The 16,398-nt window shown below is 47.5% G+C and overlaps 1 protein-coding gene across 4 annotated transcripts in view; it reads right to left on the bottom strand.

Annotated features, from left to right (window-relative positions):
* Positions 1–1,954: 1,954 nt before the first annotated feature.
* Positions 1,955–16,398, bottom strand: part of CYTH1 (cytohesin 1) — a 58,409-nt gene continuing 43,965 nt past the window's right edge. For all 4 annotated transcript variants that reach the window (XM_088661500.1, XM_088661499.1, XM_035104206.3 and 1 more), the window contains exons 7-13: positions 16,279–16,391; positions 15,459–15,607; positions 14,985–15,096; positions 7,258–7,334; positions 5,919–5,990; positions 4,564–4,718; positions 1,955–3,777 (exon numbers count right to left, since the gene is read on the bottom strand). In XM_088661500.1, coding sequence (XP_088517626.1) covers positions 3,699–3,777; positions 4,564–4,718; positions 5,919–5,990; positions 7,258–7,334; positions 14,985–15,096; positions 15,459–15,607; positions 16,279–16,391 — 757 coding nt within the window. In that variant the 3' untranslated portion in view covers positions 1,955–3,698. The remainder of the gene's footprint in view (positions 3,778–4,563; positions 4,719–5,918; positions 5,991–7,257; positions 7,335–14,984; positions 15,097–15,458; positions 15,608–16,278; positions 16,392–16,398) is intronic.

Genomic DNA, 16,398 nt, shown 5'->3' with positions numbered 1-16,398 from the left:
GGTATGAGCTTTCGTGTGCATGCACACTTCTTCATGCTAGTGTATCTGAAGAAGTGTGCATGCACACGAAAGCTCATACCAAAATATAAACTTAGTTGGTCTTTAAGGTGCTACTGAAGGAATTTTTTTATTTTGCTAGAACTAGAGTGTTAAGGTAAGGTAATTTCTGGAGATAAGCATTCTTTCCCCCCCTACAAACCCAAATGTGATACCTTGCTGCCACCTGCTGGTTGCTGCTCAGGCTGCATGAGTTTGAAAAGTTGAACAAATTTTAGCAAGAGCGGGATCTTTAAAAGAAATATAGTGGACCCGAACAGAATTTTGAAGTTCTTACTAAGAACCCACGCAGGAAATTAGCCAAAGTTCAACCCCACTTTCTCCATTATCAGGAATAGCTGTGCTGGTCAAGAAAGTCTGCATCTGATACACCACCTCTGTTCTGCTAATGTGTATTTTGAATGCAATTCTCTGACTCACGATTAATTCACTTTTGTAGAATCTGAGACACACTGGAGGTGAACACCCAAGTTTTGCTGGATGTTATTTAGACTCTGCAGTGCTGGAGGGCAGGATGAGAGGAGTACCCTACCAGGAAAGACTGTGCTCGTGCACCCATGATGTAGATTCTATAGAACACATTGTGCTGCACTGTGGGAAGTTTGAGCAAGCTAGGGCTGAAGTGATTTCACCCCTGCTAGCCTTGCTCCCAGGAAAATCAGAGGATTTCTATATCAGGTTCCTATTGGAAGACCGGTCAAATGCCAGAACACTAGCAGTGGCAAAGTTTTTATCGGTGGTCACAAGAACTAATGTTTCCTATTCCGAATTTGAGTAAGATGTCTGAGTGGTGAGGGCGGGGTGTCCCAGCTGTGTATCGCTTGGTAACGAATTGATGGGTCTATGGACCGTAATAAAGATTGTTGTTGTTGTTATTTAGACAAAGCAATTGTTGCCTACTTGTGGAGGTAATCCTGTTATTCTGTAAGTATACAGTGCTACTAAGATTTTAAAGGCTTTATAATAGATAGAGGTCAACTGGCATGTAAACCCCATCTACGCACATTCCCTGAGACAGCTTTAAAAATCCAGGATCTGATTAAACAAAAACTGCATTTTGCAAAGGCATAGACATAACACTTTCTTAACATTATGCTGGTTTGTGACAAGGTGGGTTCAGGGTAGGCATGCTTACATTTTACCTACAAGTGGGTTGCTCTTGCTGTTCCCCAAAGATTACACAAGCTGGGGAACCTGCAAGTTGTTAACTACTGTACTGTGGAGATGCAAACCCAAATCATCCACAGACTAGGGGCCCCACTGTAGCCTGCTGTCTTACCCCAAATCCACCAGGGTCTTCTCTAAGCCCCTCTCAAAAAACAACACCCTGGGCAGTATTCAGTTAAATAATTGCACCTGTGCAAGGATTTCTGCTAGCACAATGGGACTTCCACTCCCATCTTCCCACCCCCACCCCCAAACACACAATCCCCAGCTCTGCTCCAGAGGGTTGGGGGATCTTCCAGAACATGTTTAGGGAAAGAACATTCTGTTGAGCAAAGAGAATTCCTTGCCCTGACTGTTCAGCTTAGTGCGAGCTTGAATACAACCCACTGGAACCTCATTTCCTAATGCAAGCTATCAGTAACCAATGTCAATGCTGGGAAGCCAGATGAATGCTTTACATTCTGGTCCCTTAACTTAAACCAATCTTACCAGCAGCTTCCCCCGGCAGATAAAGAAAAATTAAAGCTGGGGAGGGAAGCCACAATGAAACCCTTCCTCAGTACGGCTACAGAAATGTCCCCAATCTTACAGCCCTAAAGAGACTGGCCCAAGTTACCAGCCCCAACTGGCAAGGCCCCTGAATTGCTTGATGCAATACTACTAACCTCAAATAGGAAAACCACATAAATGTAGAGACAGAGGCAGCCAAAGAAGGGCATAGAGCCAAATGTGAGATCAACATTTATTTGCTGCAGTTGCTCTGTGCTAGATCACAAGGTTGTGGCAACAAAAACCCAACAATGGGGGTAGAAAAGGATTCAACACAAAAAAAACTGTAACCAAACTCTTTGACCAGGAGTAACTTCCACCTTCCTCTTGCAACCCCCTTGCTTCCCGCCTCCCCCTTGTGCCACAGCAATTTTTTAGAATTCTGCTATGTTTCACAGAAAACAATCCTCTTATTTAAAAACAAATACAAAATAATCTAAAAGGAGAAAAATCTACACAGAGAGTATGTACATCTCCGATAAATAGATTAATACTGAGCTGGGGGAAACTGGAGCTTTTCCAAGGCGCATAATGAAATCAACAGTCGGGAGAAACAGTCTTCTTATGGCCAACCCCAGTTCAGTGCTCCAGGCATAAGCCATCATCTCAAACCCCACCCATCCTGGGCTTCCAATGGTTCCCCAGCAACCAATCATCTGTTTGTGCTTCTGAGCCAAGAAGTGCCCCCACTGGTCCAGGACAGCCTTCATCCCAATTCATCCACTCCCTCTACTGAAAAGTGCAACTGTAAGAAGATATCCTATGTCAAAGAATCCAGAGCCATCCTGTTTCAACTTCTTTCTTCAGGGTAGCAGGGAATGGTGCAGGTCTTTTTTTTCTTCAGCTCTGTCTGCTCCCGATTGCAATGTTAAACAAACAAACAAACAAACTGAGGAAGCTCTGGCTGCAGGGATAAATTTTTGTGCCCAGTTGCTGGGTGAGATGGTTCCCAGCAGCCACTGGCAAAGGGGTGAAAAGCCTCCTTGTAAAGCATCCATGAGGGTTACGCCACCTGCCCACCCACAACCACATGCATGCCGCTAGCTCACAAGAGCACCGCCTTCTGATCTTGGCAAGGTTGCTTGAGTGAGCCCTCTGCTGGCCTCATTCCTGCTTCACATACGAGGCAGCCTAAGTCAGCGCCCTCTAGAACGAGGGCAGGGGAAATCCTGGAGGTGGCAGCCTTGCTATTCATCATGCCAGCTGTTGGGACTGACATTCTGGGTTGCTTATTACTCAGCGTGGTTAATAAAACTCCTTGCAACAGAGAACCCCGGAAATTAAACGTAAAAGAGCATACAGCTCAACTGCTTTGGGGGAAAGAAGCCGTTGGGCTTACCTGACCAAAGAACAGGGAGCAACATGGCGATGCAGAGGGCCACAGGGATCTCTCTGCTTCAACGCTAGAGAGCCATGCCCCCAACCTCTGCTGCAGACTGATCTATGCCTTTGGCAGTTTGTGGTCCATTCCTGATTCAGGGTCTCCGAGAGTATTAGGCCTAAAGCCTGGTACAGCTGACACTTCTCGCTGGCAGCTTGAATAGATCTGCCTCACCATCGGCACAGGCAAGGAACAAGTCAGCCACGGTAGCAGAAAAGACCCCAACAATTCTTCTCTTCCTGCCACTTGGGCTACCAGTGACGCGGTTTGGCTTCAAGCTGCCCAGCTGAGGGGCTGGCAGGGAGGTGGCATTCTTGCAAATTAAATAAGTCAGTGAGAGCTGGTGGTTGCCATCAACATAGCCTACCCCCCGCAACTCTTCCTGCCCCCAAACCAGAAAAGAATAGCAAAAGCTGAAGCTAGTCCCCCTCGGGGTCATAATATAGAGCAGGCGGGTCTGTGTCGTCTCGCTCCTCTTCCTCTCTGCCAGGAGACGGAGAGGCAACAGCTGCCAATGTCACTGCTACTCAACAAAGCCATGTGGCTAATGTCTCTTGGTGGAGGAGACCTTCTTCTTGCGTGCAGCAAGCATCTCGTAGAATGGATCCCGGCTAATTGCAGCTCTGAAGAGACACATGTGGGAGGTTGGGGGGGGGGGAGAAAGAGAAACCACAATGTGTTAAGGGAAATCCCCAACTGATTGGAGATGCCACCCAGCACATAATTATAAGATCAGTCCACCCCCTTAGCTACTGTTTCTGGAAGGAAGCATGATTTAGCTTGAAGAGGGAGCGGGAAGATCGGGGAACTGTACTTCATTAAGGGCTGCCCTATTTCCCCCTCATAACTCACAACCCACTGGCAAATCTCAACCAGGGAGCTATAGAGAGGCCCCATTCTCAGCTGCTACATCTCCTCCCCAAAATTCCAGGTGCCCACCTAACTACAGATTTGCGCCCCCACCTCCTGCACAGTGAGGAGAGGGTGGAGAACACAAATCTGGAGGAAGCGGAAATAATTCTTTTCATGGGAAGGGTGTTTACAGCTACCCCACCCTTTGCCCATGTAAGCCTTATAAGAAGCTGCTGCAGGAGAGGACTGTGAGCTACATCATGGGAGGCATATTTCTAGGGCTAAGGTGAAACTGAAGCTCCCTTGTTAATTTTTGCTACTGGATGCTACATTTTTAAGTAATCTTTGTTATATTTATAGCACTGAAATGTGTTTTTTGTTTGTTCGTTATTATGAAATTGTTTTGTAGTATTTGTTTGAAATGCACCCTTGTTTCTTTGTCGTAAGCCACTTTGAGCATTTTTGTGTGTGCGGAAAAGCAACATACGAATGAATGAATGACATATTGCTCAAGCAAACCACCCAGATCCCTTCACATCATTCCTGCCTCTCCTCACTTGATGCATTTCATCCACTCTTCCTTCTCCTCTGGGGTGGGTGCAGAGATGCGGTACACAGTGTGGTTCCCTTCCACCACACGTCCGTCTGCCTCAGTCTTGCAAGCCTTGATCACCTGGTCCTTGTTGTCAGGGATATACAGCTCGAAGCAGTTCTGCAAGAAGAGAAGGATAAACAGAATTGATTTGTGGCCAACACCAGCTCAAAATTTCTGCATATTCCAGGGATTTCCCAGACATCCTTCAAGAGCAGGAATCACAGGATTTTTGACAGCAAGTAACCAATTCTCTAGTATGACTTCCTGGCAGCAATGCAATGCTCTGGGAAGGCAACTCTCACCAAGGGCCCATAATTCCACTGGTTGAGCCAGCATTCCTGGCCCACTGCAGCTATCACCAGAACCACTTGATAAAAATCACTGGCAAGCTGTCTGAAGATCAGACATAATAATGAATAAGCCTTTTACACACACATGCAGCCCCATTGCTCCTCGAGAAAACAAACCAGAAATATCGCTGATCAACCAGAGTTTCCCATTTCATCTAAACCAGGAAACTATGGGTGGAGACTTTTTGGTTGGATTGAGAAGCGGACACGGAGCAACTGATTCAAACTTCAAGAAAGAAGATTCCACCTAAACATTAGGAAGAACTTCCTGACAGTAAGAGCTGTTCGACAGTGGAATTTGCTACCAAGGAGTGTGGTGGAGTCTCCTTCTTTGGAGGTCTTTAAGCAGAGGCTTGACAGCCATATGTCAAGAATGCTTTGATGGTGTTTCCTGCTTGGCAGGGGGTTGGACTGGATGGCCCTTGTGGTCTCTTCCAACTCTATGATCACAAAGCAGAGGAAGGAGCGAACTACCTGTGAACAGGAATGGGCCTTTTTCTTATCTTGGCTATTTAAGCTCTGATAGCATTATCCAAGTGCAGTCACTAACAGCTCAGATGGTACAGGGTCCCTCAACACCTTGGAAACCTCCAAAAGACAGTGCATATCCTGCACTGCAAAAGCACAGAAAATAGTACTTTGTGCAGGTTTAACATCATCTTGCAAACATCAACATCTACTTAAACACATCAAGCATTTTGCTCTTAGGGCAGAAAAGATGAGTCAAGTCTCAAAAGCCTGGCTTATCCCTGCGCAGGATTTTTCTGTAGCCAGCTGGGTGTCCTTGCCTCTTCCCCCATGGCAGAATCAGAATCAACTCTACAAAAGTGGGCAAGCTTAGTTAATGATTTGCATAATTCAGTTTTTCTTGGTACCATCCTTTTCTTTCTTTTCACATGCACACAGTATCTGCAGCCTAGGCTCCCACCCAGTTAGGAAGTGCTCTGCAGCACTGGCATTAACTCACAGGCTTCTTGGAATCTTCAACCTCACGGATACTCAGATTCTCCAAGGGAATGATGCCTCGTGGCTCCTTGTCCTGCAAGACGACAATTTGTTAATTCAGACACATCCAGGCTGGTTCATTCTGACAAAATATTACAGGTTCTTCCATCCCAACATTGAACAGGAAGAACAATGCTCTCAGACAGATTCATCCTTAATGCTCATTTGAAAGGAGTAGCCTACTGTTGCAAACACAACCATGGCATCTGACAGACTTAACAGTTTTATTAGGGCATTCGCTTTCATGGGTCCACAACAGAATGTGCTGCACCCAATATATATCCTTGAGATGTCTGATTTGGCCACAGTGGAACATGCCTCAGTTGCATCCCGTTTGGATTACTATAACACACTCTACATGGGGCTACCTTTGAAAAGTGTCCAGAAACTTCATCTGGCTCAAAGAGCTGCAGCCAGATTGTAGACTGGGGCTGGTTATAGAGCGCCCCTTGTTACAACAGCTTGACTGGCTACCAGTCTGTTTCTAGGCACAATTCAGAGTGCTGGTTATATAATCTATAAAGCCCAATACAGTTTAGGTCCTAGCTATCTGAAAGACCGCAGTCCCTCATACAAACCTGCCCAGGATCTGAGATCTTTGGGGGAGGTCCTTCTCTCAGTCCCGCCACCCTCACAGGCACCTTTGGGGTGTGGGAGAGGACCTTGTGGTGGCTGCTCTCGGACTTTGGAACTCCTTCCCTATAGAAGTTTGACTGGCTCCTTCCTTGCTGTCCTTCTGCCAGCAGCTGAAGACTTTCTTGTTACAACAGGCTTTGGGCAACTGACTTGCTTTTAATGAAAGGGCTGGTGCCATGCTTTTTGTCAACTTAATTATCTGTACCTTTCTAATAGTTAAATAAACCTTTATAGTTTTAAAACTAATTGCTTTTTATAATTAAGTTTTTCTTCCTATGTTTTTAGTTGTTCTTTTATAATGTGTAAGCCACCTTGAATCCTTATCTGCAGTACCTCTACATCAGGCTTCCTCAACCTCAGCCCTCCAAATGTTTTTGGCCTACAACTCCCATGATTCCTAGCTAGCAGGACCAGTGGTCAGGGATGATGGGAATTGTAGTCTCAAAAACACCTGGAGGGCCGAGGTTGAGGAAGCCTGCTCTACACCATTCCTACACCAATCAGTAAAAGCTCAGCTATGCAGTTGACTCCAGATAACCCATGTCCTGGGCTCTTACACAAGCCTAAGACTACATACCATAGTCCATCTTTCAAAACTGCACATTAGCAATCCTACCATGGGATCATGTTCATGGACACTTACGAGAGCACCCTGTGCCACTCACCGTGGTGTACTCAAAGTAGTAAAGGCAGTTGTCCGTCAAGATGAACCAGCGCCGTTTCCACGTCTTCACCCGTCCACCTGTGCAGAGAAGAAGCAAGCTTGACAATGCATGCCCAGGCCAAAAGAAGGGTGCTGAGCACAAGAGCAGCTAAGGCAAAGGCAGAGCTAAGCGCCTATAGGCACAAGTAGGCGGTGTAAGAGAGTGAATGGCATCAGCAGTGCAAGCAGAGCCAGAGCCAGCCGCACACCACCATAGCAGCAGCAGCAGCAGCAGCAGCCAGTAGCTACATGGTGAGCATATCAGCTGAAGGGGGCAGGCAGAGATGGTGGTCATCAAGAGAAGTGCCCTACTGCATATACTATGGAGCAGACATGGATCTGCCGACATGCTGGGGAAGGAAGAGGCATCAGTGTCCTGCTAGTGCTGGGATCTACTTAGGCTCTTTATGGACAAAGCTTGTAGCTTAGAGTCTGAGCTTCATGGGATTCTGTTTGCCCTGAAGCTACCCAGATGTCTCCTAGCCAGCTCCAACTAATTTAAAAAGAAAGACAAACCAAGAGTCTTCCCAACAGACAACCCATGGCTACACAGTCTTTTTCAGTTGTGGGTTCTTGTCCCTGAGTCTTGCCTGCCCGGATACATACAGTTCCAGGCAAGAAGCAGACCTTAACAACAGCTTCAAGATTAAAAAGGGATGAGTATTGAAACTACAGGAATCAGCTATTCCCTTTCCTGCCCCAGCGTGGCTTTTAAGTTGGGCCTCCAGAGCTGCACCCAAAAGGCAGAGGGTGGGGTGGGGGGCTGAAATACAAACATGACCCATCTCAGAATAAAAGTTCAATGGAATCCTGCTCTGGTGACTTTTAGTAAGGGTGAGGTGAGAGGGAGGGGGATTGGCTTAGAACTGGCACCCATTGAGAAAGATGCCCCCACCTACCATCCCATCAGTAAACACAGGAGACTCCAGTGGCCCTTCCAAAATTGACACTGAAACTCAAGTGTCCAGGATCCAAATCCAGGGTCTTGAGAAAGTTTTTGCACAAGCAGTCACCATAATAATAAAAATAAAAATAAAAGAATCCATACCAGACAGCTCAGATCCCAAGTACAGGGTCGGAGACCTTGCAACCGCCAGTCAATACAGCGGGGGTCATTTTGAACACCAAGAGGCCCCCAGAAAACCACAGAATGCTGCAGCTGCAGACCCTCCTCGCTTGGCCTCCTCAGTCAGAGGCTGCAAACAACAGCACGTCCAAGAGAGGTGGGGAATACAGGACAGGGAGGCAAAGATGGAAAGATCTCAGTGGTTGAGAGGGCAACAACTTTGGGTATTTTCTGTCAGCATTGGCAGCTCTCTCAAACCCACGGCAGTGGAGATGAGCCAACGAGATTTAAAAGGTGCAGAACACTAGAGACCCCTCCTAGGGAGGTCCTGACAGCCACAGACCAGCACATACAACAATGAGACCTCATTCAGCAACACAAGAAGGGAAAGAAAAGGGAAAAAAAAGACAAAACAAGCCAACTGCTCCAGATAGTGCCTGCCACAGTCCCCAGGGAACAGAGAAAACCCCACCTGTTGGGAGCCCCCTGGCATCATGGGGCGGCCCACTTCACCACCAATGCCAACCTTCTTAAAAGAGCCACTGCAGGGATCCTCACTCTGTGGTGGTGGGGCACACGCCTTTTACGAGGAATGCCAGGGATCTTAAGGCCCTTCTCAACCCAAAACACTGGAGAGCTGCTGCCAGTCAAGAGTAGAACAGAGTGAGGAAACAGAGGCCAATGAGATTGGCCTCATGGGACAAGTTTGACAGGTGGACCGGGCTACTGATCCACCCATCACACAATGTCACATGGCAGACAGGCATGGCTTTGGAAGCCTTCATGTGGCTCCCCTTCAAACCCTATGTTGGGGGTTTACAATAAGAAGATGGGGAGACTTTCAGAGGCAAGTGCTTTAACACAGTCTTAAGGCTGAAAAGTGCAATTGGAAGCAGCTTCTATTCCCCTCCTCGAAAGGAGGATCCACTCACTAGAAAGAAAGGTGTGTTTTGCAAGGAAAGCCAGTGGAGGGGACTTCACCAGCACTCTGCCTTTGCTTATGAAACACTACTTTCTGCTTGCCTTGACTACATACACCTGTTCCAAGTAGAAGGATTTAGGCTCTGCTGTTCAGCTGATGGAGGGGTGGAGGAGATATAAATCCTGTTTTGGCTGCAAGTGCCTGTCTGCACAACCAAGCCAGAACTGAACTCCACCCTGCTGCTCATTAATTAGTGATGTCGGCTGATTGACAGGTGGGCATGATTTGTGGGGAAAGGCCTTGCGGGCCGAGATTAGCCTATGGGCTGGAGATTCCCCACCTTTAGAGTAAACAATACTGGGCTGCATCGACCAATGGTTTGACCTGGTATTAGGCAGGTTGCTACCTTCCTATCGGAAGAGTACACAGTGAAACATCTCTAGGGAGCACTAGACAAAAGATGCTTTTTAGTGTGTGCAAGTTCCAAACAGGCTGTGTTAAGGGTCTGAGGCAAAAACCCAAGTTGGAATTTCACTCACGAAGTTGTTTTCATGCTAGAACAGCATCTGAGGTACAACAGCCATGTGAACAAAGCGGAGGGGGGTGTCATTACCCAACACACCCTGTTAAGGAGCCCCCAAGCGAAGCTGCTAATAAGGGATAACAAGCTAGAATTATCCAAAGTATTTTTCCCTCAGGATGAGTATAAATAAGCTCATGAGACCAGGATATTAGCCAGTGGTTTCTAGCCATGGTTGCTGTTCAGTGAGTGTGTCCCACCTTCTATAAGCCAAGTCCACAAAGTTTTGAAATCTTTCAAGCCGGCTACCAAATGTTCAAGAAGCAACGTTGTTTGAGAGGTTTTCCAATTTGCTGTCAGTTTTAAGAAGCTGAGGAAACAGACCCTGCCCACTCATTATGCAGCTTTTCCTCCTCCGCCATGACATGGCATTAAATTTAGAAGCCAGGAATATACAATATATACTTTGGATATATATTTTAGCGGTCTGGAGACTTCTAGAGAAATAAGCCACAATAATTTCTGCTGATTCTTTGTTTTAAGTTACTCTGGTTGCCAAGAAACTCTAAAAAAGCTTACCGCAATTTAGGCTAATACATCTGGGATAGCTCAGTTGGTAGAGGAAGAGACTCTTAATCTCAGAGTAGCGGGTTTGAGCAGCACATTGAGCAAAACATTCCTGCATTGCAGGGGGTTAGACTGGATGACCCTAGTGATCCCTTCCAACACTACAAGTCTGTGATTCTATCACATTAAACAAATTAACATTCTGCCTTCTTTTATGATGGTGGGAGTCGGTGTTCTCCAGAGGATGGCACAAAAGACTCATCAGCTATGGAACCATTGGGTGGCGAAGGCCCCGTCTCCACCTCCACCTTCCTACTCTAAAAAATGGAAGCAATGACCTACTCCACAGGGTTGTTGCAGAGTTAGGCGGGATAAGGATTGGAAAGGATTTACAGTGTTATAAATGGACTGGTAAGAACCATGACGCGTTACCCAATCAAGATCTTAACAGCTCGTCCCCGCCAGCGCCTCCGTAGCTGTCTGGGCCTCTTCCCTCTACCAACTGGGACTCCAATGCCATGCGGCTGCCAGCATGCATCAGCTTAGCACAATTAATACTCCATTAGTCCTTGTTACACGGAGGCCTCCCCTTCTTTCTGCTGCCTGCAAATTCTTAGGGCCCTTCAGGACAAATGTCCTACGTTAATAACCGGGCTTCTGCAGTTCTAAACTTTAATAGAAATGAATTGAGATATTTTCTCCATGGAAGGAATGTGGCTTTCTCTTAATACTAGCTTTCCCCCTCTCCCGCTTAATGGGAGGGGATGAGGTTAGCCATGCGGCTGGGGAACAGCCAAGGGAGGGTTTTAAGACAGGAGATGAGCACATAGCCTCAAATAAGGAGGAAGGGGGGGGGAACCAAGGGGAAGAGCTTTCAGCGGGGCATAGAAAGTTCTGCGGGCATGTTGGGAGGCAGGAGGTGGGGCTTGTCATGTGAGCTGCAGTAATATAATGGGGCAAGTGCAGGTAGCACCAGCGCAGCCATGCGTGAACACCCCACCACCATGAACAGCTATGCCTGCTGGGATAAGGAACCGTGGTTTGCCAGCTGCTTGCTGCAGGGCTGGTAATAAGGCCTCGCCAATGCCTGGATGGTTTCATGATAGCAGCTGTGCACGTGCTGTGGCTGCACTGCTGGGCCTTCTGCAGCAGGAAGCAGCCAGTCTTAAGCAGCGCACACAGAGTTTCTTGGCAATGGCAAAACAGGCTCAGTGGCTATGTACCTTCTCAGGCCGGATTCAGTGTCAGTTCCCAGAGAGATGCGGCCGCACTGCTATTTTCAAGCAAAGGCGGCATACTGGACAGCAACGTCCATGCCGCGAGGAGCTGCCTCTTCTTGAGTGGCATAGTTACCTCCCTGCCTCTTTGGGGCAGACAAAAGGCTGGCTCTTCACTGCTGCATCCTGCGGCAAGCCCTACAGTGTGATTCTGACTCCTACAATACAGGGTACTGACAAAGCTGGAGAGAGAGATACTGCCAGGCTCAGACCTGGCCCTGTCGGGAAGCTTCTTTGGGGCAATTTTTTGAGGGGTGGGTCAAATATGACACGGAAGCTCCGCCTTCCCACCACCGCCCCCAGTCCCACCCACCATCCCACCTGTCCCCCAGTTCCCCATGGACTGTGCAGCCAGTTAGCAACGGTGGCAATAGCAGCGATAAGACTAGTAATAATCACCAGCAATTTAAAATAACGAAAGAACAGAAAAATAAACAAGCATGGCAGCACACCCCTGGCCCCAGCAAAGCTAGCGAGGGGATATGGGGGTACGTACCTCCTGGAGTTTGGAGGGCAGGGAAAGGCAGTGCCAAAATCATGGAAACATACAAAATGAGGGAGAAAAGAAAATTAAAAAACAAAGGACTTTATCAAATCTGCCCTTGGCGCACACCCCAGTTGCTGCTAGCAGGGGGCCACTGCCCAAGCTAATGAAAGGTGTTGAGCATTAGGGAAAGAGGGTTGGCAGAAGGGTTTTTCCCAAAACAGGGCCCACGTTTCTCCTGTTGTGGTGCAGGTCTCCCTCTCCACTAGAATACCAAGAAGGGGAGTGCCCACCTTGAGGTCACCAGGGTGCCAAAGCCAAGGACACAAAAGCCCCAGGAACTCCTGGCAAAAAAAAAATAGGTTCGTCCTTGTGGCTAGCTTAGAAAATCCTGACAGCGTCAGGAACTTGCTTGCCACAGAAACGGCTCCCTGGGCAAGGAATTAGCGATTTTAGTGCCAGGGCTGGTGACAGCTGTTAAAGTGGCCTGCAGCCCAGACTCCTCCATGTGGGGGTGGCATGCATCATTCGCAGGCGGAAGCAATCAGCAATTTGCTGCTGGGATTCAGCTAGAAGACAGCCAAGGCCCCTGCCCCCAAAATCGTGTACACACGAGGAATCGCCTCTGGTGATTACCACAGTTTGGAGCATTCACGGGCCAAATTAATCTCAATCTCCAAGGATTTTAGGCATGTCTTTGCTTTCTGCTGCAACCCTGCGGCACTGTAACCCAGAATGAAGCTCTAACAAGTCCTGGGCACTCAGTGGAAGGGTAAAACCACAGGATGCTGTCTGAGTGATTGCTCCTAACTTAGCAGATTTAGCATTGGAAAAGGTCCCGCAGGGATCAAGGGGACTTCCTTCCCATGTAATTGGGGGGGTGGTGGTGACGGGGACAGGTAGTATTGGGAACCAGGGGGCTTAAATTTGGATATAGCTGCAATCTAGAATTCCCAATTCAAACATCCCCATTCAGGCAGAAAAGCTCACATATCTGCAAAGAAAAGGATTCAGGCCAATTCTTTCTATTGTCTCTGAGAAAGTTAGCCACAGGAGAAATTCCCAAAGTTTGAAAAGGCTGAACTGAGTTCTCATTGCAATGTCTGCACTCTTTGCATTAGTACCTGCAGTTTTTTAGTCACAATTTTTAAAATCTGGCGTTAAAAACAAACCCACACACCCCACCTTTGCACCTGACACAGATACACACACCAACATAGATCTGGTGAATGCTTCCTGAACTGAGACACAAGAGGCCTGGAGTTTGAAATAAATAGAAAAGATGATTTGATCATGAGATTCAATCAAGACTTATTTAACTATAAGCCAGCTATGGTGTATGTTATCCTGTGTTATCGATTTTGTTGCCTTGGCTATAGCATGGTTATGGTCTTTCCTGTGTCTTCACTTATTTATCCATTGGCTGGATCTGGAGGCATGGCTGTAGGGAAGAAAATTGTGGCGTTTTTGCCAGAAAACATCCTTCCCAGTCCAAAGTGAAACTATCTCTTAGGTCTCCACTTCTGGCTGAACTTCAGGATCACGTATCTTTTCTAAACAGAGCTAACAAAGAATGGAAACTTTACAGCAAACAAAAATATGTTTTGCTACAATCACCACTGTAATATACAACTGGGTTTTCAAGCAACCATATATTTGCTGCTTATGTGCAGGTCTAAAATTGTAAACTGTAAAATATTCTCAAGTTATATCCATGTCCGTAACGGTGCACCTAGCAGCCTGTCCTTAAGTCTGCTTTGTGAGCAAGCCTCATTTCTGTCTCCACTGCCTCGCAATGCAACCTCTTATTTTAAAATAATAAAATGTGTGTTCTAAATAACAACAATTATCTATCTATCTTTTGTCATCTTGTTGCATGGCTTTGGTTGAACGGAAAAGAAAGGGTGCGATTTAAAAGGCACTGAGTCTCAGCTCAGACATCATTCCCCAGGAATATCTCGAGTGTGTGCATCCTCCCTCAATCCCTTGGAATCAAAAGCATCTGTTTCCATTTTACTTCATAAAATGCTCCAAGCAAAACGAGGGTAGTTACACATTCAAACATAGATGAATAATTCCATTCATTAACGATTCAGCAACTGCAGATTTGAATATTCAGAGGATTTGTGCTTTCAAATTTGATTTGCAGATTCCAAGAGATTTAAACAGCCCTAAAGGTGGTGGGGAAAGAAATAGGAGAAACAAACCAGCCAGGGAGCTGCTCCAGCCATAACCTGGCAAGACAACTGAAACATTCTGAGTGAGCAGGAGAAAGATGGTCAAGGGCTGCGCAGGGAAGGGCTGGTGGGCTGGTGAATGCCTTGCAGGTGCCATGCATGCACTGCCGGTGCGCACACAGCGGGGATGTGGGAGGTGATGCCAGAGAATAGCCTCCAATGTCAGGTGAGAAGCACAGAACCACAGACAAGTCTTGGGCTAATGCTTAGTCCACTGTGGTTAGGAATATTGGAACCAGGGAGAGAAAGCCCAAGTTTATCTGCTGTTCCTGGGGCCCATGAAACCAATGTGTCTTCCTCACTGTCATAAGCACCCCACGCCACCAAATCGCCGAAACCAGTCAGCCGTGCCCAAGTTAAGGGGACCCTGAGCATTGCAACCAAGACTGCCCTTGCTGGACATCCTGCTGAAGTACGGATGATTAGGAAAGCATCCTGAGTTCGACAATGGTATATGATGTGCTGGATTGTGGCCACCGAGCCCCATGCAAAAAATAAAAAAACGAAGAAGTCACCAGACTGCAGCCGAGCTCCCTGCTCCCTGCAGCCTATGCCATGGCAACAGCCGCACTGCTCCACATGGCTGAGGCCTTGCACCTTGCGCAGATGCACTCACCGAGCTTCAGAAGCCAGCCTTCACGGTCTGGGTTGAAGAAAGTGTGCGTCAGGTCATTGCCATCATCCTCAGGAATTTTGAAGGGCTCATTTTTAATGCTCTCGTACAGATTCTGGTAGGAGGAAGAGAAACGCATTGGGGGCCTGTGCAAGTCCAAGTCCTGCTTCCCAGGAGGAATAGCCAACCTGGGAAGGGACCAGCGTTTGCATGCAGAAGGTGCCGGGTGAAATCCTCCACATCTAACATGCAAAAAAGTAACGGGTAGCAGGCAATGTGAAAGATCTCTGCCTGAGGACCAGGAGAGAGTCTCTGTCAACCAGATCAAACACAACAGGAAAATAGTGGGTTAGATGGACAAATGCGACCAGGTACAAAGGCAACTTCCAATATTCCGATGACCCGCCACCCCCATGTCCCTTATCGCAGTCCTGTGATTTTTGAACACTACTTCCATTCCCTTTCCACAAAGCTCACCCTAAGTAGCTCCTCGGGCAGGTCCCCGCCATCATTGATGCCACGATTCATGGCAATGAAGCGCTCCACTGTCGGCTTGTCCTTAACGTTGGGATTATGAAGACTGGTGTTGAGCATGATGATGGCAAACGAGAGCACATAACAGGTATCTGGGGTGGAGAGAGGTGTGAAGGATAGATCAAGCACAGAAAGGGGCTGCCCTTTGGCTCCCTCCATTACCAAGGCACAAACTCAGAGACAATTGGGTAGCCTAGAAAGTGTCCTCAAGTCCCAGGATGCATGCTCTGTATTGGGTTGTTTGCTATCTTGGAGTGGGTGGGTGGGTGGCTGGACGGGGAGTGCTGCTGGATCAGACCAAAGGCCCATCTAGTCCAGCATCCTGTTCTCAGAGTAGTCAACCAAATGCCTGCAGAATGCCCACAAGCAAAACACAAGCTCAAAAGCCCTCTCCCCACTTGTGATTCCCAGGAACTACTTTTCAGAGGCATTCTTCCTCTGACAGTGGAAAGAGAACACAGCCACCACAGCTAATAGCCACTGATAGCCTTGTATCTGTGAACTGGGTCTTTCCAAGCCATCCAAAGTTGGTGGTCATTACTCCATCTTGTGGGAGCAAAATCCACACTTTAAACTATGGGACAGAACTTTGTGCAGCCCAATGGCCAGCCCTTCTCCACTCCCAAGCAACAAAACTTGAAAATCTGGCAGTGGGAGCCAGAAGGCACCCAACCGAGAACTCTCTGAGGATGCTCCGCTCCAGGGAAAACTGCATCCCAAACCCTTGCTGCCTGCAGAGTTCAGCTTGTCGATTTGTGCATACCTGTTGATTGGAAGACACCGGGGTTGCATTGACAGTACCGTTGTGCAAAGGCTTCCATCATCCGATCAATCTTTTGTGCTTCGCCCGGCAACCGGAAGCTCCAAAGGAACTGCCTGCGGG

The sequence above is a fragment of the Zootoca vivipara genome, chromosome 2 (assembly GCF_965207765.1).
Source record: "Zootoca vivipara chromosome 2, rZooViv2.hap1.1, whole genome shotgun sequence".
Lineage (NCBI taxonomy): Eukaryota > Metazoa > Chordata > Lepidosauria > Squamata > Lacertidae > Zootoca > Zootoca vivipara.
This window is presented reverse-complemented; position numbering and strand designations above follow the sequence as displayed.